Source organism: Amblyraja radiata, chromosome 5, assembly GCF_010909765.2.
Source record: "Amblyraja radiata isolate CabotCenter1 chromosome 5, sAmbRad1.1.pri, whole genome shotgun sequence".
NCBI classification, from domain to species: Eukaryota; Metazoa; Chordata; class Chondrichthyes; order Rajiformes; family Rajidae; genus Amblyraja; species Amblyraja radiata.
In genome coordinates this window covers 55,135,669-55,157,950 of record NC_045960.1, presented here as the reverse complement: position 1 = coordinate 55,157,950, position 22,282 = coordinate 55,135,669, and the positions used below count along the sequence as shown (strand labels likewise).

Below are 22,282 nucleotides of genomic sequence, written 5' to 3'. Positions count from 1 at the left end.
CTTCCTGTATTTCAACAGTGGTAACAACATTAACACTTCAGATGTGCTTTATTGGCTATAAAGTGCTCTGGGACAAGCTGAGACTGTGAAAGGCACCAAATAAATCTTTTTCTTTCACTCACCTTTGCATTTCAAGTTTGACATAGCGACTTCTATGTTACAATTCGAAATGGTTCCTTGTCAACTGCAATTCAGTTTCAGCTTCACTCAAAAATAAAAATGGAAAATGTTGAAAAACTCACCAGGTCAGACGAAGAGAAAAAGTCAAATTTCTGGTTTGTGACCTTCATTCCAACATTTTCTGTTTTTGTTTCAGATTTCTATCATCTGCAATTTTTCTATATTTTCATCTTTTTTTTCTGGACCCGATTTGTTTTTCAAAAAAAAAAAGCAGATCCTAGATGATGTAAAAGTCCAATTGTGTACTTTAATGCTATATTACTACAACAATTCACTATTGTCAAAAGGTTATGAACTGTCGATAAATTCTGGCTGTCAGAAACAGTTAAATAATAACATTAAAAGATATATCAAATTAAATACCTTAAAGTACTAGAAAATACATAATTTTAGTTAAAGTATAAAAGATTAATCAGCCTGTGGATCCATGCTAATTTCCAGGGGGAAAATCTCATTTCCCCACTCCTTTTCTTGTACTCCTCATATTTACATTTTTACAATTACAAATCTCACCAACCGTCCTTTCATTCTTTTTGCCTTAAACCCACATTAAGTGTAATGTATAATAGGCAATTTAGTTGCTAGTGCATAGTCATAGATAGAGTCATAGAGTGATACAGTGTGGAAACAGGCCCTTCGGCCCAAGTTGCCCACACCGGCCAACATGTCCCAGCTATATGTCCCACCTGCTTGTGTTTGGTCCACATCTATCCAAACCTTTTCTCTCCATGTACCTGTCTAACTGTGCCTTAAACGTTGGGATAGTCCCTGCCTCAACCCAATCATACACCCACCACCCTTTGTGTGAAAAGGTTACCCTTCACATTCCTATTAAATCTTTCCCCCTTCACCTTCCCGGGATGGCGGGACTGTCATATGTTGATAGGATGGAGCAGATGAAAGGGGATCTTATTGAAACATATAAGATTATTAAGGGATTGGACACGTTAGAGGCTGGAAACATGTTCCCGATGTTGGGGGAGTCCAGAACCAGGTGCACAGTTTAAGAATAAGGGGTAGGCCATTTAGAACGGAGATAAGGAAAAACATTTTTACTCCGAGAGTTGTGAATCTGTGGAATTGTCTGCCTCAGAAGGCAGTGGAGGCCAATTCTCTGGATGCTTTCAAGAGAGAGTTAGATGGAGCTCTTAAAGATAGTGGAGTCAGGGGATATGGTGAGAAGGCAGGAACGGGGTACTGAATGTGGATGATCAGCCATGATCACAGTGAATGGCAGTGCTGGCTCGAAGGGCCGAATGGCCTACTCCTGCACCTATTGTCTATTATCTATTGAACCCATGTCATCTGGTCCTCGATTCCCCCACTCTGGGAAAGAGATTCTGTGCATCTACCCGATCTATTAGTCTCATGATCTTATACACCTCCATAAGATCACCCCTCATCCTCCTGTTCCAAGGAATAGAGACCCAGCCTACTCAACCTCTCCCTATAGCTCAGACCCTCTAGTCCTGGCAACATCCTCGTAAATCTTCTCTGAACCCTTTCAAGCTTGACAATATGTTTCCTATAACATGGTGCCCAGAACTGAACACAATATTCTAAATGCGGTCTCACCAATGTCTCATACACCAAGGCAAGGTGGTGCAGCGGTAGAGTTGTTGCCTTACAGCGAATGCAGCGCTGGAGACCCGGGTTCGATCCTGACTACAGGTACTGTCTGTACGGAGTTTGTACATTCTCTCCATGACCTGCGTGGTTTTTCTCCGAGATCTTCGGTTAGTCCCACACTCCAAAGACATACAGGTATGTAGATTAATTGGCTTGGTAAATGTAAAAATTGTCCCCAGTGGGTCAATATGTTAATATGCAGAGATCGCTGGTCGACACGGACCCGGTGGACCGAAGGGCCTGTTTCCTCGCTGTATCTCTAAACTAAATTACAACATGACCTCCCAACTTCTATACTCAATACTAACTGATGAAAGCCAATGTGCCAAAGGCCTTTTTGACCACCTTATCTACCTGACTCGACCTTCAAGGAACCCAGCACATGTACTCTTAGATCCCTCTGCTCTACAAAACTACCCAGAGGCCTACCATTCACTATGTTGGTCCTGCCTTTGTTAGACATCCCAAAATGCAACACCACACAATTCTCTGTCTTAAATTCCATCAACCATTCATCAGCTCACCTGCCCAATCGATCCAGATCCTCCTGCAATCTTTCACAACCATCTTCACTATCTGCAAACCACCCACTTTTGTATCATCGCAAACGTGCTAATCTTGCCCTGTATGTTATCATCCAAATCATTAATGTAGATGACAAACAGTATCTGGCCCAGCACCGTACCCTGAGGCACACTACTAGTCACAGGCCTTCAGTCCGAGAAGCATCTTTGGGATTGGGAAGGAAACCAATGCTGTCATCGAAATATCAAAGTCTGTAAAAACAGCACTCAGAGTCAATCCATGTCCCTGAAGCCTTGACATCCAGCAGCTTTGAAAGGCTGGTTATGGCACACAATAAAATCAGCATGAAGAAGGATCTTGACCCCAAAAAAAATCACCTATTCCTTTTCCCCAGAGATGGTGTCTGACCCGCTGAGTTACTGCAGCTTTTTGTGTCTTTCTGCCCCAAGTAACCTTGATTCGTTGCAATTCGCCGACTGCCAAGACAGGTCCCCAACTGATGCCATCTCCCTGGGCCTACACTCATTTATGGAACACTGGATAATAAGGACACTTGCATCAGACACCTATTGATAGACTACAGCTATTTTTTATTAAACATTAAAAAATCTCCAAAATTTACCTGTTAAAAATAATTTGACATAGAGCCCACAGTTTGAACTTGGTTTGAACTACAGGTCTGAATTTTAGTCCCTATTCCCATTAATCTGAACATTGAAACACTACTTGCAGTTGAGGGCAACATGAGAAATGCAACATAGAAACAGGCCATTCAACCGACCATCCCATCCTAGTGTTTATGTTATATTCGAACGTCTATAGCAACACATTAACCTAACAGAATGCACAACCTTTCCTTATCAGCGTAACCCAATATGTTGAAGAAACACACAAAATGCTGGAGTAACTCAGCGGGACAGGCAGCATCTCTGGAGAGAAGGAATGGGTGATGTTTCGGGTCAAAACCCTTCTTCAGGTTCCTTCCTACACATACTAACCCAATATATCTTTCTCTTTCATACGCTTGTTATACGCTTCTCTTTCATACCCTCTCAAATGTATCAAAACTATTCATATCAGGTATTTTCTGTTGCAACCTCAGGTTTGGTTGCTAGTGTAATAACAGAAACTCTGTAGGCCACAGCAAATACAAACTAAGTGCTATCATTTAGTCACTAGAATTTAATCACCTGTCACTGATGTTTCACAATGGACTCCATTTTCTTCAGAACTAATACGACATATTACTGCAAATTATGCAAGGTCAATTGGAGTTGCATTTTTCACAGGAAGGCCCAAAGCAATCATGGATGCTGTACAATTCCAGTACCTTCAATGTTAGCACTATTAAATTCAACATGCTACAAATTTAGATAGATTGTGATAACTGAAAATCTAAATGTAAATTATTGTTGCGGTAATGCACTATGCTACATGAATTGAAGTGATAGTTTGAATCTTTCTGTAGAACATTATCATTCTGTAACTATCAGCTCTAACACATTGCACTGTTGGCTTTTATCATCCCCCCCAAGAGCAATTACTAAGATATTAAATACTCACACACACGGCCCTACTTAACTACTCCAAAAGACTTGCTTTACGAAAATCATTGTTTAAAAACTAGAAACTGCTAGTAATCCCATGATGCAGAATTCTCCACAGGAGAATGGAGTGCTTCATGTTCGCTGTGAATGAAACATTATGTGCTTCAATCCCATGATTTCAGCAATGTCGTCCACAAAGGCATTTTTCACTGCTGTGAGTCTCTAGTTTTTTCAATTAATTTTTGTTTGAATTTCTCTAATCACTTTTCCTCTGTTACTCTGCCTGATGGATATTTTCAAACATTTATTACCCTTGGGATAAGTTGTTCTCAAATGCACCTGATTAAAGTGCTGCTTTCACAAATTTGTCTTCTAAGCCTGATGATGATTTATATTCAAGCAAGCAGTTTTTTTAGGGATTCACTTCATTTTACTTAATATTTATTATGCTTTTGTAGGATTTAACCATTTCTAATTACCTAATAATGCAGCTTGTTAATGTCATAATGGAGATTGTTTTTGTTACTCTTCTATGCACTGTCTGCAATATTTCTTGGAGCACAATTACCAGCTCTAACATTGTCCAAGTGTGGTCTCTCAATGTATTATGTCAATATATGCTAATATTTGCTACACAAAAGATACTGGAATCTGGATCAAACAACACACCACTGGTGGAAAATAGTGGGTCAAGCACTTTCTGTGAAAATAGACTGCAGATGTTCATGGTCGCGATCCTTCTTCTGATCTTGGTCTGAAGAGTCTAAAATCTTTAACAATGCACACCTTTGTTCTGGCTGTAGATCTTAGCAATACATGGCTCGAAATTAGCGGTTGCCCGGGTGCCAATGACCACCCAAAGTGCCGCCGGGCACCCTAAATGCTGAATCATTTTGCCCGGCTTGGCACTGCAGATACTGGTTTATACCGAAGATAGACACAAAAAACTGGAGTAACTCAGTGGGTCAGGCAGCATCTCTGGAGAAAAAGAACGTGACGTTTCGTTCGTGTTAGTGACGACGACGACGTACTGCGGAGCAAAGGTACGGGGTGTGGGGTGACGGAGGGTCGGAGCGAATGACGGGCTCCGCACAGCAACGGCAGCGATAGCGGCTCCTCCTCCTCCTCCAGCACACGCCCGCCCTGATAGCAGCCGCTGCTTTCCAATCCACTAACGGCGATACCGCTTTCAAAACAAACCTCCCACACGCCGAGGCCGGGAGGCGGGAGGTAGGGGGAGGCCCCCTTCCGCCATCTGAAGCAGCTGCACCGCTCGGCCCCGCACCTTCTGTTGGCTGGCAGAGGAGGGGAGGCGGTGGCGAGGAGATCCTAACTGTCTCCCCCTTTTGCGGCGGCACTTGGCGGTGGACAGGGACGGCCAAGGCAGCGGGGCGATGATACTGTCCCTGTCCGATGAGCGCTGACCTTCCTTCCTCCCCACCTCCCCCCCTCTCTCTCTCTCTCTCTCTCGTACGCTCCCCAATCCTGGGACCTCTCCTCTCCATTGATCCCCATTCCCGCCTCTATTCAGTCCTCACAGACATCCCCTGTGCTCCCCTCCCCATCTACCCCCCCCATCTATTCATCCTGCACTGATCTCTCCATCCACCTTGCATTGATTCTCCTGCCACACCCCCCCCCCCCGCCATCTATCCACCCCGCACTGATTCACAAGCCCCCCCCCCCCGACCCTACTGTGATGGAAATGTCTTCAGAGCAACGGAATGCAATCAAATGAGTTTTATATCCCAATGTTACTATTTGTTTTAATCCATAAAGATGGATTAATTAAATTGTGAACACATGAAACATTAAAACCGCAGTGTTCGATTGTCACTGCTACCATTGACACGTTATTACAGAATTCATTTTAACGGCAAATCAATGCTCTTAATATGGAGTATCAGTACTGTTATTTAATGAGCAACATTCACAACTATACGTTGGATTTATCCAGGTTTTACTTCTACAGTCGGTCATGTACATCACCAATTTCGTCAGGAGATATTTCAGTTGAAATTTTAACGTTAATTCTGAAGTGGAAATGATGGAAACAGCGTTTATCAATAATTTTAAAAGAATCTGGTGCATACAAACTGGGTATCTTTATTGCTGTTCACAACACATACATTTAATCTGAATGTCCGGTAATGTGGCGTTTTGACACTTTTAAACATATTACCAAAAGAACAGTTGCTGCAGTTATGTCCTTTGGCCATCTCTTGTCAGTAAAGGCCCTGTCCCACTTATGTGTCCTTGGTGGCAAATTACACGACCTCATCGTCGCGTTGAGGCGCACGGGCATCGTGTGACTGCACGGGGATGGTCCCACTGAGAAGCACAGAGGGGTATGGAGTTGTGCGCGGTATTGCGCGGCGCTCCGAAATGTTGTAGCAAACTAAATCCTCGTGCACCACCGGCCTGTCGCGTAACTGACGGCCAAAGTGGGACAGGCCCAAGACCCTGGCGCGACGCAACGTCTCACCTCCAACAGCAACAGATAGCTGAGCTCGGCCTGGGGCTCACGGCCGTTGCGGATCCGGATCCCAGAGCGGGGCCATGAAAATTGAAGATAGACACAAAATGCTGGAGTAACTCAGCAGGACCGGCAGCATCTCTGGAGAGAAGGAATGGATGACATTTTGGGTCAAGACCCTTCTTTCAGACTGAAGAAGGGTCTCGACCCGAAACATCACCCAGATTTGTTCGTGGGTGTGTACATCTCTGAAGATCTGTCCTAGGCCCAGCACTTTGATGCAATCACAGAGAAAGCTCTTCAACACCTCTATTTCTTCAGATGTTTGTGGAAATTTGGCATGTTGCAAAAACTCAGACAGCAAATATCATCAAAGGTCCACTCCACCATTACCACACTCTCTTCTCAATGCTATCATCAGGAAGAAGGTACAGCAGCCTGAGACTAGTTACCTCCAGGGTCAAGAACAGCTTCTTCCCATCAACCATCAAGCCTTTGAACCACACTGCACAACCTAACCACACCTCTACCTCAGGAACAAACTTCGATGGACTTTTTATGTTGAACCAACAACTTTGGCTTGCACTATTATGGTCTTGTTACCTGGTGTAACTGATAATTTGCTGTTTATTGTACACAGGCACCTTGCATTTTATGTGGAGATTACAAGCTTGAAGAACGCATAAATCAAAAGCGGGCAAATCAAACATGCGAGGCACCTCACGCAACTACGCTGCCAATTGAAATAAATTAGGTGAATCATGTTATACAAGGATTTACAAGGTTGTGGCCAGGACTAGCGGGTGGGAGCTATTGGGAGAGGTTGAGTAGGCTGGGTCTCTATTCCTTGGAGCACAGGAGGTTGAGGGGAAATCTTATAGAGGTGTATAAAATCATGAGAGGAATAGATCGGGTAAATGCACAGTCTCTTGCCCAAAGTAGGGGAATCGAGGACCAGAGAACATAGGTTCAAGGTGAAAAGGAAAAGATTTAATAGGAATCTGAGGGGTAACATTTTCACACAAAGGGTGCAAATGGGTGGTGGGTGCATGGAACAAGCTGCCAGATGAGGTCGTTGAGGCTGGGACTATCCCAAAATTTAAGAAACAGTTAAAAAGTACATGGATAGGACATGTTTGGAGGGAAGTGGACAGAGAGCACAGGCAGGTAGGACTAATGTAGCTGGGACTAACCTGGTGTGGGCAAGTTGAGCTGAAGGGCTTGTTTCCACACTGTAACATTCTATGACTCTGTGATAAGGCTTTCCCTTCCATCCGTACAATGCTTTACATGAAATACATGATGATATCCGAGTATAAAACTGAGACAATTACCTGTTTATGCCTCATAACTGGAAAACCATATCCCAAAGGCAGATGCATTTAAACATATAACCTAACAGATGCAGGCAATCATTTGAGTTTTCTTTCTGTTAAGCAAAACTGAACTTACGAGATTAATTTGAAAGCTGATGTGTAAGATTGTCAGACATAAACTTAAGCATATTATTCTGAAAATGGGAGCGCATAAATTAAACGTTGGTGGTAATTAGACAAGCACCTGATTCTAAAAAAGCATAAAATGCATGATGCCTGTATTTATTTGTAATATTGTGTTATTATGTCTGTATCAAGAGCTAATTGCATTGTTCTGTTCCTGGTGCACATGACAATGAAACACTCTGCACTTTTGAATATAAAGCACCTGCATACAGCTGATTTGATTTTGTAAAAATACCATTTACCATTGGCAGTGGATCCCACTTTGCAGGTAACATTTTATCCAGAAATATATTCCACAAAATGCATTAATTTGATTTTTTTTGTAATAAACTAATTTAAACATATTAAAAATAATTACACTGACCTTTCTGTCCTAGATCTCTTCCATTGTCTGTGAGGCTAAACGCAAATTGGAGGAACAGCACCTCATATTATGCTTGGGCAGCTTACAGCCCAATAGTATGAATATTGATTTCTCTAACTTCAAGAATCTTGGGCATTCCCTCGCTCTCTATCCCTCCCCTACCCAAGTCGCACCAGCTTCTCTTTTTCACTCAACAGCTAACAATGGCCTGTATCATTTATCATCATTACTTTTTTACATATCTTTCACTCATTGTTCTTTATCTCTCTACATCATCGTCTATATCTCTCGTTTCCCTTTCCCCTAACTAGTTTGAAAAAGGGTCTCAACCCTAAATATTACCCATTCCTTCTCTCCAGAGATGCTGCCTGTCCCGCTGAATTAATCTAGCTTTTTATGTCTAACTCACTGAAGGTCCAGCTGCACAATATACTTCCAACTCCTCAACTTTGGACTTGCAGTGGCAATTACCACAATCCCATTCAAATGAACGAGTGCTTTGACTTTGTCTGAAAAATTAAGTGCTAGCATGTGAATTATTTTTATTTTGCGAAATGTCTTTAACTAGTTTCTATTACAGAAATGTAGGTTTCCTTAACTGGGAAATAATAAGCCAAAAACTAGCAGCGGCTTTGTAAACTCTTTACCAGCCTCACCGTGTTTTCAGACAGGCTTTTAAATAGGTTGGCAACATTCCCAACCAAAGTAAACATGGGTAAGTTTAAAACTGATAGGAAATCTTTTATTCAATGTTCTCAGAGTAAAATGTATATAGTGAATGTTTGTGAAATATCACCACGTATTAAGATATATAGCAAGTGATATTAGTGATGTTGCTGATGGTCTTGTATATTCTTTAAAAAAAAATTATCTCAGAGAAGAAAAAACACCAACTTACCTTGGGAATGTTATAAATTCCTCTACCAGCTTTCAATGACATGGATTGCTGAGACTCCCTGGCTTTTCTGTTTGTCAGAAACATTGCTCCAACCCTAGAAGTGCAGCTCCTTCCTTAACATGCCATACACCGTTCTATGAATCTGGAGAACAGTGCCCTTCCCTGGCTTTTTATGTAGCAATGTTACAAAATTTTGAGATTTTAAAAATCAAGTCTGTAATTTACCCCATCAGATAAAGCATAAAATGAAGTTTAATTTGACACCTAATTCACTTTGATATCTTCAGTATTAAAAAAGTTATGGCCATTTTCATACTCGGAAATTAGCATCTTGTTCCCTATTGCTTTTCCATTGACTTAACTCAAAATCTGTGATCGAGGACAGTCAAAAGCCCAAAACCTTCTTAAAAATTAAGAGAACTGAAAGAAAATTTCAGTTATTATAGACTGAAGCATTCTGAAACAAATATGAAACAATCTTACTTAGATGACTTGAAATTAAAGCATATAATTAGTTAGTTACCTAATTGTAGCTAATTACAAAATTCAATTACTAGATCTAAACCTCTATCAATTTCTTAAGAATAGATTAATATTTTTAAATAGCCTAAGTGTAGCAATGTTACAAAATTTTGAGATTTTAAAAATCAAGTCTGCAATTTATCCCATCAGATAAAGCATAAAAATAAGTTTAATTTGACACCTAATTCACTTTCATATCTCAAGTATTTAAAAAGTTATGGCCATTTTCATACTCGGAAATTAGCATCTTGTTCCCTATTGATTTTCTATGGAGATAACAAAAAAGCTGTGATCGTGGACAGTCAAAAGCCCATAACTTTCTTAAAAATTAAGGGAACTGAATGAAATTTTCAGTTATCATAGATTGAAGCATGCTGAAACAAATATAAAATAATCTTACTTGGATGACCTGAAATTAAAGCATATAATTAGTTAGTTGCCCAATTGTAGCTAATTCCAAACTTCAATTACTAGATCTATCTATTTCTTAATAAATGATTAACATTTTTAAATAGCCTAAGTGTCCAAATAATATTCACAAATAATTCACAATAAAACATGATTTTTAAATCTCATTTACATTAATTTATAGGCCAAATGGAAGGAATTTAGTGTTTAATTGCTGTAAATTAAAGTCCATTTAAATCAGCTTTCTAGTGGGATCCTGTGAACGCACTGGTTTAGAACGTTCACATTGCGGTAGATTTGTGCCCTCAAATGCCCAGAAAAATACTGCGGGATGTAATGGGCCCAAAATGAGCTACTCGCAATATTAAACTTTGTATAAAGGGATCTTAAGAAGCCCTTTTTAACGTAAAAATATACAGCCTACCTTCCGTTTTCCCCTGTATGAGATCCGGCCCGTTGTCGGTGGTCGGGGGTTTAGAGGTTAATTTTTAAACTACTATAATAAGTAAGGAAAGCCCTTAAAACTAATAATAGCTCAAGCGAGGGAATCTTCCAGCGATTTTTCGTTAATAATCAACTAGGCCGAAAAACCGCGATTTGAACAGCCTAGGGAAAATCGCGTTTTAAACCCGCCCCCCTCTAAACGGCGCCAAAATCGCGCACACGGGCTGGGACAGATTTTCAGCGACGCTTCAGGTAGGCTTTGCAACATACCTACTAAGTGTCCAAATAATATTCACACAAGAATTCATAATATAACATCATTTTAAAATCTCATTGTCATGGATTTATAGGCCAAATGGAAGGAATTTAATGTTTAATACCTGTAAATTAATGGCCATTTAAATCATCTTGCGAATGGGTTTTTCTGGAACGCGATCATTTGGAACGTTGCAGTTGCGCTGAATTTAAACCCCATATCGGCAGGAAAAATACTGCCAGTTCGTATGGGGAAAAAATCACCGTTTCGCAACGTAAAATGTGAATTAAAGGCATCTTAAGGAGCACTTTTATACATAAAATAAACGGCTTTCCTTTACCTGTCCCATACGTGAAATCTGTCCCCGTTGTCGGCGTTGACGGCTTTAGAAGCAGATTTTAAAATTACTCCCGCGCTGAACTTGTCGGGCGATTAAAAAAAACAAATACACAGAACGGCCGTCGGAACAATTCTCCAGCAAAAGCTTGCACTCCAACAAAATATAATCCAGGACAAGGTAGGAGAAAACCGCGTTTTAACCCCGCCCCCTCAAAGGCGCCAAAATCGCGCACACGGCCAGTGGCAGAACTGCAGCGCTGCTGAAGGTAAGTTTTGTAACATACCTACTTTATGGCTATGGTACGTACAATTCATATCCCATCTTATCATCTGATCCAGGCCAGCTTCCTGAGCAATCACATCAATTTCAAATTCCCCTTACTTACTCCCGTGAAGTCCCGTAACTTATTTTCGCCTGCATGTCCATCAACACCTATTTATATATTTTTTTACTATTACTCTACATTAAAGGGTAATTTAATGTACAATTAATCTACCAGCACCACCTCCTTTTCCTCCTCCCCTCTTTATATCTTGTCCTCCCAACTGTCTGCTTTTGAGTTTGTCCAGTGTTTGTTTATCAGTGAATGTTTTTCATATAATGTCGTGAGTTTGAGTTCTAGGTTTTATTTTTGATTAGTTCATTTAGTCCAGTGTGCCCCATACTCAAAAGGCACTTTCCAGGAAGACCAGGCTATTTTATATTTTAGCATATTTATTTTTGAGACGGCGGAATAATTAAAATTTCAGTCATTTTATGTGATAAAATGAATTTGCTGAGGTCTCTGTTCAGTGTTATTTTAAATTGTTATATTAAACTGGTTCTACATTCCTTGCACCTGAACTGCAAGACATTAGTAGGTAATGGTAAAGTCTACTGTTTAGGTATTACGTTTTCAGAATGTTTCAATGGGGATGATTTGACTTGGTTTCATTTGAATGATATTTTTCTATCTTTACAGAACGTTTCTTCAAAATTTCTTGAAATCAAGAATAGCTTTTGCAATAAGCGAGTTCGGTATTCTGACTGCGCATGCCCAGATCATAAGTCACTCAAGAAAAACATTCTCAGCAGCTGACACGGACCCGTGCCTCATCCGCAGCCAGGACAAACCAGGTTTCTGGCGCTACAGACGCAGTCGAACCGCCACTGGAGTTAGCGACACTATTTCTCCCTTCTCTACTGGTCCATGTAGGAATCTCAGCAGTGACAATCTAATGAATCACAGTCTGGTCCCCCTCAGCTGGGTGTATGGGTTCCATTCTCACTTGGGCTGCCCTCCTGTGTTATAAAGGGTTAATATATAGGGGCGAACCACACACGCCTCTCCTGCATAACCCAGGAGGCAGATTTGTGAGCGGAGTCTCACTACTGTCCCCATCCCGCGAGTGCCCCATCCCCATCCAGGGGCAGCCAGAGACGTCCAGGGCGACCCCGGACCGACGGGACACTGGCCTGGATCAACGGTGGCTCCAGGCCCACATCCAGCGTGGAGAAGAAGCACCAACTCCAGCCCAATTCACTATAGACAACAGACAATAGGTGCAGGAGTAGGACATTCTGCCCTTCGAGCCAGCACCGCCATTCAATAAGATCATGGCTAATCATCCACAAAGTACCTCGCTCCATCTCCCGAGGAACCTGCCCCCCGAAGGGCCGGGGACCGCTAGCCGCATCTCCCGCCCCACCCTGCGGCCGTCGGTCAACCTCCCCGGCGTCGGCGAAAGTCAAGCACCAGCCACAGGGGACACACACAAAATGCTACTGCAACTCAGTGGGCCAGGTAACATCTCTGGAGAAGGGTCTCGACCCGAAACATCACCTATTCCTTTTCTCCAAAGATGCTGCCCACCCCGCCGAGCCACCCGAGCACCCCACGTGCACCCCCGCCGATGACCGGCGCCCAGCCCTTGCCAACTCTGAGGGAGCCAACCGACAGCCACTGGACAAGGCGAGGGGCGCAGCCGACTGTACCCGGTCTATCGGGGAACAAGCCCCCGGGAGTCGGAGTAGAGCCGAGCCGAAGCCAGTGCCTCCCCCAGTGCCGGCTGCAAACCCGGAGCCGCCACAGCCACAGGGTGCCCCGCCAGTCCAGGGCCACCCCGGACATCTCCGGCAGCCCTCGGACAGGGATGGGGATGGTCCAGCAGCAATTCAACAGCGCCCGCAGCGCCGGGGACCCGGGCTCGATCCGGACTATGGACGAAACACAAGTTTGCACACACAGTTCAGCTGCTGAGAATGTCTCTCAGACGGTCCAGTCTCTCCCAATCTCCCACTCACATCTGCCCCCTCTCTATCGCTGTTACACCCCGCTTTCCTGCTACCTGGCAACCCTGTTCCTCAGATTAAATATATTTTCACACATAAATTATGAATAAAGATAAGAAAATGTTTCAAACACAAGTAATATTTTCTTATTCCAGTAGTAAACACATTAAGGAATAAATGAAAATAATAAATTCTTTAACTTTTAGAATATCTCATAATTGCAGATTAATGAACTGAACTAGAACTGGGACTGTGTAAGTAGTGTGTGAACAGCAGAACAGGAAAGGAAGTTATTGAGTTGACAGTATTCTAGATTCATTCATTGCTAGAATAGTTAACAATTTATACACAGTTTATACAGATAGCGCTTTGTTCGCTTTTTAGTTATCACAAATGATTTTTGACAAATCCCATGATTCCTTGCGTTTTTCGGAATACCGAACTCACTTATTGCCAACCTTCACTTAAACACAAAACTACGACTTCTGCTTTAACAATGTTTACTGAAATAGTTATATCATATTCCACACTGCAGGTTACATTCTTGCACACAAACAAGCAGCAAAATAAATAGGAGACTACATAATGAAAATAATGAATAGGCAAAGGGCATCTACAGGATAAAATGTACTTATTTTTAATTTTACTGAAATGAAAACTCAGAATTATTAAATGCTGTGCCTGGTGTTTAATTTCACTGGCAGCAATGCAATTAAGTATCAGGGGTATCATACAACAGGCAGGTGAAATTGCTGTTTTCTGGACTGTTCTATCCGGTAATGTTTAGCAAAGAGAAAATAAAGAATAACAGTGAAGTAACATGAAGATATTCTTTAATTTGAGTCTCCAAAATTATTTTTGCTTTGTACAGGCTTATTCTGAACTGTAACATTTAATCTTTGTTTAAAATAGCCTGGGTAATTCCATTATGCAGGGCATGTGAGCGGTTGGACACCCTTGAGCTCCTCCGATTTGCTGAAGTCCACTTCAATTGTCTGAGTTGGCTTCATTAGTTTCAGGTTACGAATGCAGCCTTTGAAAGGAGTATTAATGGTCAGTGCTAACTGTGTCATGTCACCTGAAATAAATTTAAAAAAAAAGTTATTTCCACTATTGAGATTAAAGACAAGGGCAACAGAGGTGCAATTGCAGAAAATCTGCAGTAACAGCGAAGTACTCAGTGATTTAATCAGCTTATTTGATGAGAAAAGTCAATATTTATTATACATTGTAAACCTTTCAGCAGACTTATGAGCAAGCTGGTACAATAGTGTATTTACTTTACTCTTACATAGTTTCAGAATCTGTTGATGTGATTGAATATATTATTCTGGAGAGTAACTAAATGATCACTTGAACCTGGCTTATTCAACTCTTCATTTACAGTACAGTCAATACCCTATGTATTCAGTAAATATATCTCACATGAACTGTTGTCAAACGTTAAGCACTGAACATTTAAAAGTTGATGCGGCTGTTCTTGAACGGCACTGTAAAGTACTAATTATAGGACATTTTGTTTGTTCACTGTATTATGCTAGTTCAAAAGAATAAAGGATAGCTCTTACAATATTATAGTAATATGGCACAACATTGTACCTGTAAGTTGTTATAATATTTATATTTCTGTTTCTCTTTGATAGTTAGGAAATTTATCTTAGTCGATTAAATAGGCTATTCAATTGTTATTAAAAAAAACTCTTTTATAACAGCGATATTGTCATAGATAAGACTTGATCTGGGCAAATTGTGAACCCTGATGTTCAGAAATTTAGTGGATTCTCAACTGGCCCTGAAATGGTTTAGTAAATCATCCAGTTGAATCAAAGTCTCTAAAATGTGGCAGCATTGTTTCCACACATATGGGCACAATTTCAAGAACTTGGCAGCTTCATGGTAGCAGTTGGTCACGAAGCATCACAATGAAAACAGTTTGGAATGAATTAATGCTTACCTGGATGTCCTCCAATAAAGACTGGATCATTGGTGTCAGTTGCAGTGGAGGTTACACTTGCACTTCTGCTTTCTACTTTATTTCCATCCACTGTCAGTTCCAAAACATGTTTAATTTTGTTGACTACCACCTTGTGCCACTGTCCACGACACAACTCATTGAACTGCAAAGGCTCATAGACGGCTGTAAATATTCCAGCTCCATTATCATTGTGAACAAATATCTAACATAAATATGAAAGGGAAAAAAAGTATTACGGAAAGCATTGTTGAGATCTTATTCAAATAATCATGAAAATATATATAATTGTCTGAACATTTTTTTTGTAAAGATTTCCTATTTTGCACTCTACCAGGTGTCATCCATACATCCCTTCTTCTGCACAGATATGAACCATTCAATAGAAAAATTGTTCACTGACCTATATTAGCACAAATTATCAACACCTCAATTTTAAAGTTATTTTACTTGCTATCAAACTTCTCCATGACCACACACCTCCCTATGGTTTCTTTCTCCAGTACTTGGACATATATTTGCACTCGTCCAATTCTGTGCTCTTGTGCTTCCCCAATTTTAATCGTCCCACATTTGACTGCGTCTTCAGCTGCCAAGTCTTTAAATTAATTAATTACCTTTATAAACACCTCTATTTTCTGTAATCAACCGTAATCTGGTCTTTGGCTTGGCCCCAAAATTTGTTTGAAAGCACTCCAGCAATGCTTTTTGGCTTGTATTTTTACACTAAATATGTTAAGGGCCTGTCCCACTTGGGCGTCATTTGCGCGTCATTTACGCGACATCATTTACGTGTCATGACACACGAATGGCGTGCATTACACGCGCATGGCGCATGGTGAGGCGTAGGCAGTGATGCGCGGTAGCACACAGCGTCCCAGGATTTTGGGATTCACAAAATCTTCAGCGCCACCTGCGCGATGCGCAAATGACGCCCAAGTGGGGCAGGCCCTTTATACAAATACAAGTTGTTGCTGCTTGCAAATCAAATGATTTCTACATGACTATAACTTACCTTTCCATTGACTAATTCAATACCAAGTCCGTCTACTCTCTGACTGCTGATTCCCAACAGGACGGCATCTCTTTGAGTTGTGCGGAAATCAAACTCAATTTGTAAATCTGTTCCAACTCTATAACGCTGAACTGAAATGGCACAAAGAACATACAATGGTTGTAAGAGACTCTACATATGAAGTTAAAGTGGAGTAATGAATCAAATTGATCACTTGGTTTCTTGCTAATAATCTATGCATCATGTTCAAATATAAATGGTCAGCAATAATTATTTAGTAAGCACCATCTACTGCATTGGCATGTATCTAAAATATACATGAAGGCAAAATAATGGAATCCCAAATGCAAAATTATTGAATCATATTCAATCACATGAATAGTGGTGCATTACAAATACATCAGAAAAGAACAACAAAATGTTGCTAGGAGTTTTAAAGAAAATACATTTCATTACAGCACATAACTTTGGAGATGCCACATAATAATGCGATCTCTGCAACTTAATCTGGAAAGCTTATCTCCCACACATTTTCCTCCAACAAAGCCTTGAGTACTTTAACCAGAACTTCCTTCACATAACATTCTCAAGAAACTGAGAATCAGCCACTATATTATGTTTGGCAATGCTGGGATATTTCAGAATTGACTTACTGTCCTAACTTTGTTTCAAGCTCCTAATGTCAATGCCAATTCAAAGTACAGTGGAGACACAAGAGACTGCACATGTTGAAATGTTGGTCTAAAAACAAAGTGCTGGAGGAATTCAATGGGCCAGGGAGCACTTGTGGAGGGAAATGGACAGATGATATTTTGGGTCAGGACCCCTATGCAGACTGAATTTTTAAAATTCAATTTAAAGTACATTGTGGCAAGTATAAATCTGAAGATGGAGTCGGGCTGGGAGGTAGGGTTGGTATTTAAATATCATCAGATGAATAGTTGATAAATACACCGGTGACAGAAACTCTGCAGTTCTGCCCTTTAAATTGCAATAGACTTGTGAATGGGAGGAACACTTTGGAGATCGTATGTGTATTCTGAAAGCGTGCACAGCAACTGTCTTTGTAAGAGCAATGTTTTCAAATGATAGCTGATTAACATGAGAGTAAAACAAATGGAAGAAATATTAATTTAATATTTATACCTGTCTTGGCAAATCCTGTTCCATCAAAATAAGTTCCTTGCTGACTGTTGAGAAAACAGGTGCCAACATCTAGGCTGGATGCTGGATTATCTAGGTCAAAGGTTTTGTCATTCAATCTAAAGTTACGAATGCAAGCATTTATACTGTAAACCACCTGTGTTGAAAAAAAAGGAATAAACAGACCATTAACTACCCATGAACGTTGAGATGATGAGGATTTAAAATAACTTTGGAGTCCTCTTCAGACCATGACTGGGAACCAAGGGGGAACAAAGTTAGGATCCGGATTCTCATTTCAGATTGGTACAAGGCACAACCTCTCCTGTTAAATATAAATGTATAGGCTATGGATATATCACAGACTACTTGAATAGCCGATAGAACATATTCAGACATAAATATTTCCAATTTTCTGAAATATATAAATTACGTGATATTTGCAAGCTAAATGTGACGAAAAATAATGAAACTTTTTTTGCAGAAGCATCTGGTAAGGTACAGTAATTGGAGTGCACATGGATTTTCAGAAGGCACTGACAAAAGTGCTTGCCCCATAGAATAATTTACACATAATAAAACTGAAAATGCAGGAGCACTAATGCTCAGAAAACTAGTAGTTAAAGGAAATGATTGCTGGTATATATTGCAGCGTCAATAAAGAGACTGCTTGTTTTCAGCGGATTTAGTTTTGGCCATGGGGAGCCACAATGGGAAGCCACAATGGGGAGCCACAATGGGAAGCGCAGCGGTAGAGTTGCTACCTTACAGCGCCAGAGACCAGGGTTTGATCCTGACCACGGGTGCTGTCTGTACGGAGATTGTACGTTCTTCCTGTGACCGCGTGGGTTTTCTCCGGATGTTCCGGTTTCTTCCCACCATCCAAATACATGCTGGTTTGTAGGTTAATTGGCTTTGGTAAAATTGTCCCTAGTGTGTAGGATCGTGCTAGTGTATGGGGTGATCACTGGTCGGCGCAGACTTGGTGGGCTGAAGGGCCTGTTTCCATGCTGTACCTCTAAACACTGTATTTCTAAATGCTAAACACAAACCTAAAATATACAATACAATATACAATACAATATTTTATTACATGTCATCTGAACCTCAGTGAGGCTCAAACGAAACTCCGGGGAATATGAGGGAAAGAAAGTATTTTGGGGGAAATAAGGAATTCATGAATGGATAAAATTCATGAATGGATAAAAAAGGATAAATACAATGTTATGTGTAACAATGCTCACTTAATTTTTAGTAGATATCACCAAAAAACATAAGTAGGTTAAGATACTGAGGACAGTAAAAACATAAGTGCAGTGTTAGCTAAATAAAGCATAATATTTAATCATTGTGTATGAAGATTTTGAGTGAAAGAGTGAGAAATATATCAAACCAAACTTTAACTGTGTCACCTCAAACAGTTTTGGATATCCTGATAAAGAAATGCACCAAAGCCGTGAGAAGCCCGAATGATACCAGCGATCGCAACTGTAGTTATGTGAGATATCAGGACTATTTCTACTACATCAAAAGGAATTAGAAATGAGATTCATTTGATGTGTTTAAAATTCTGAAGAATTTATATCGTGTAGGGAATATGTCATTGGCTTTGGTGTTGGCAACGGATGTAACATCAATTTAAACTGGTTATGCAGGAGAGAAGGTGCCATGCTATAAAGAGGGTTTGAGGTAGAGACTAATATATATATATATATATATATATATATTTTAAGAAATAAATTATGCTTCACATCTTACACGGCCAATTCTTCTTGTTATGTAGTTCTTAGGCAATCCTCCGATATAAATCAGTCCCACAACATCCAATATTACTGCACTTTTAGGGCTGACTGCAGTTGCTACAGTAATGCCAGATGTAACTGTTACTCTCTTATTATTCCGTTCAATACTGATCTGCAAAAAATAAATGTAAATTGATTTAAATAATTCTAAGTTCTATTCCACTTAGCTAAAAGTTACAAAACAGTATGTGATATCATCAAATAAAAATAACTAACATTAACATTTTTTATAATGATTTTTTTCCACTGAACTATCAAAAAATTCCATACCTACCTCTTTTCAATTCATTTGTTCATGGTAATGTAATCTGAAAGCACAGTGTCACTTTCACATTCATGGTGTATCTAAACCTCTTTGAACTGCCTGAGAAACAGCACTTCCCAGCCTCACAAGTTCCTTCTCTTCCACCTCCACGGTCTCCTACCATCTGCCCCCACATACCACCCTTACTGAGAATCACTCTGTTGTGCCTTAAAAAAGGGCACTTCCCAATCCCCAGGCCGTTTTACTTCCATCCCCTGCTTCCCCCCACACAGCCACCCCCTTCCACTGGTAAAATACTCTATCTATGCGAAGAAAGCAGTATGAATGAATGGATGAAAACTTTATGAATGAATGAATGAATACTTCATCCAACCCCACTAACTATGCCTAATCCACAAGCACTTTCTGATCTGTTTCTTGCCATTCTCACTCCACCAGGAGAAACTGGGTGGCTAAAACAATCCTTTGACACATCATAAGACATAGGAGCAGAATTAGGCCATTCGGCTCATCAAGTCTACTTTGCCATTTGATCATGACTGATCCATTTTCCCCTCTCAAACCAATTCTCCTGACTTCTCCCTGTAACCTTTAACGCCTTTACTAATCAAGATCCTATCAATGTCTGCTTTAAAAATACCCAATGACTTGGCTTCCCCTGCCATCTGTGGCAATGAATTCCACAGATTCACCACCTTCTGTCTAAAGAAATTCCTCCTTCACACCTGGGGAAATACTATACTTGCCCAAGAATAACTCCTCCAGTTCCACAGCATTTTCACATCCATCCTTCATTCTGCATTCTGCTCATAATACGCTAATATATTCACATCTGAAATCAATGCCTCCCACATTTTAAGTTGATCCCTCGAGGCACCTACTAAGCCCAGGTGTTAGATCGTATTGGTGAGAAAAATGGAATGGTCACCTCCTTAACCTGTAGACTAAATGTGAAAAAACAACCTGTTAACCAGAATTCGCTGAAGAGGCAAATGGAAAGCCTGCGTTCCTAAGTAAAAAAGAAAGTTCTAGAGGAACTTGGTGGATCAGGCAGCACCTGTGCAGGGAAATGGGCAGAAGACATTTTGGGTCAGGACCCTTTTTCAGCTTGCTACCTCAGCTTGTGGAGAGCACAACTCTGAAGAAGGGTTTCGGCCCGAAACGTCGCCTATTTCCTTCGCTCCATAGATGCTGCTGCACCCGCTGAGTTCCTCCAGCAATTTTGTGTACCTTTGTGGAGAGCACAACTCCTTTACTAATTTGGTAACCACAACTCCATGGCAGCAATTTGACTTACAGAGGCTTCATTAGCTGACCACTGTTAGGAATAGAAGCGGAATAACCAGTTGGGTTGCAACAGTGCTCAAGAAATGCTCCAGCAGATATGATTATCCAGCATCAACTAGCTGGAGCTTGCTTTCCTGCCTTGCACTGTCATGTTTTGGCAGTAACACGTCTTTCCACTGTAAGCTTGGGAGAATTAATTAGCCCAAAGAGAACGGGGAGAATCCTAGCTGGTCAGGCTGCTGACCACAGGCCCAGCACTGCAGACATAGAGTCATACAGCATAGAAACATGCCCTTTAGCCCAACCTGCCCACGCCCACCTGCCCATGCCCATCGACCCTAGCTGGTTCCATATACCTACTACCCCTACGTTTTCCTATGCCGTGATGCCCACCAGACGCCACTCCAGAGGCCGTACGAGGGCTCATTCCGGGTGCTGGAACATGGGCAGACGACCTTTGTGTTGGACATGGGAGGCTGGCCTGAGGCCGTGTCGATTGACCGGTTGAAGCCGGCACATCTGGACATTGACCAGCCGGTGCTGGTTGCCCGACTTCGGCCTCAAGGGTGCCCCCCTTCACGGCTCCCCCCGCCTGTCACTCCACCTGTCCTCCCGCTGGTCCCTCGACCTGCCCCTTCACCTGTGCCTCCACCAGCCCCTCGGTCAGCTGACTTCCGCACGCGGTCCGGCCGGGTTGTGCGTCCGCCGGTGCGTTTCGTGCTTCCGGTTCTGAGGGGGGGGGGGGGTCCTGTGCCGGCTCCCAAGGGTCAGGCCATCCCAACTATCAAACCCCTCGGCACGGGAATGGTTCAGTCCAGAAGCGGCCCTTAACCAGAGGGATTAAAGGCAAGGGTTTGGGTGCCATCTCTCTCTCTCGTGGACTTCCCTGCTACCTGAAATGACATAATAAAAGAAACCTCCCAAAACACCTGGCTCATCGCTTTCATTTTGGGACCTACGCCCCACACCAGCCTTAATTACACTCTTGTTTATACTTGCCTACCACGAGAGTTCATAGCTGCAGCATATTATAATAATAATAATGGATTATTTACTGTTTACTGTAAACTTGGGAACATTCAAAATTCTGCTTCCTTATCCTAATTCAGACTGCCAACCATTCATCCATCATCCTGATATTCACCACACTGGATCTCAATTAAACAATGCCTCGATTTTACAATTTTCATATTCATATTTTCAAATAATCTCACTAATCTCAGCCTGTCTTATCTCTATGATCTGTTTTCAAACTATATGCTTCTGTTTTATCTGAGGGCTTCCACTTATCACGGGGCAAGTCATATCTGGAGACATTAATCCAGTTGCAGAAATACAGTGATGCACCTACCAATTCAACATTCCCAAATTATAATCCTAATCCATGCCTACCAAATGAATACCTGCCCTCCCCACCTTCAATGCTCTAACTTCCC

The 22,282-nt window shown here is 41.3% G+C and overlaps 1 protein-coding gene across 7 annotated transcripts in view; it reads right to left on the bottom strand.

Moving 5' to 3' along the window:
- Positions 1–13,845: 13,845 nt before the first annotated feature.
- Positions 13,846–22,282, bottom strand: part of lama2 (laminin subunit alpha 2) — a 342,464-nt gene continuing 334,027 nt past the window's right edge. For 5 of the 7 annotated variants that reach the window (XM_033021242.1, XM_033021244.1, XM_033021246.1 and 2 more), the window contains 5 exons: positions 19,251–19,406; positions 17,496–17,649; positions 16,350–16,480; positions 15,317–15,539; positions 13,846–14,440 (listed from right to left, as the gene is read on the bottom strand). In XM_033021242.1, coding sequence (XP_032877133.1) covers positions 14,289–14,440; positions 15,317–15,539; positions 16,350–16,480; positions 17,496–17,649; positions 19,251–19,406 — 816 coding nt within the window. In that variant the 3' untranslated portion in view covers positions 13,846–14,288. The remainder of the gene's footprint in view (positions 14,441–15,316; positions 15,540–16,349; positions 16,481–17,495; positions 17,650–19,250; positions 19,407–22,282) is intronic. The other 2 variants (XM_033021243.1, XM_033021245.1) reach the window with 1 other exon arrangement.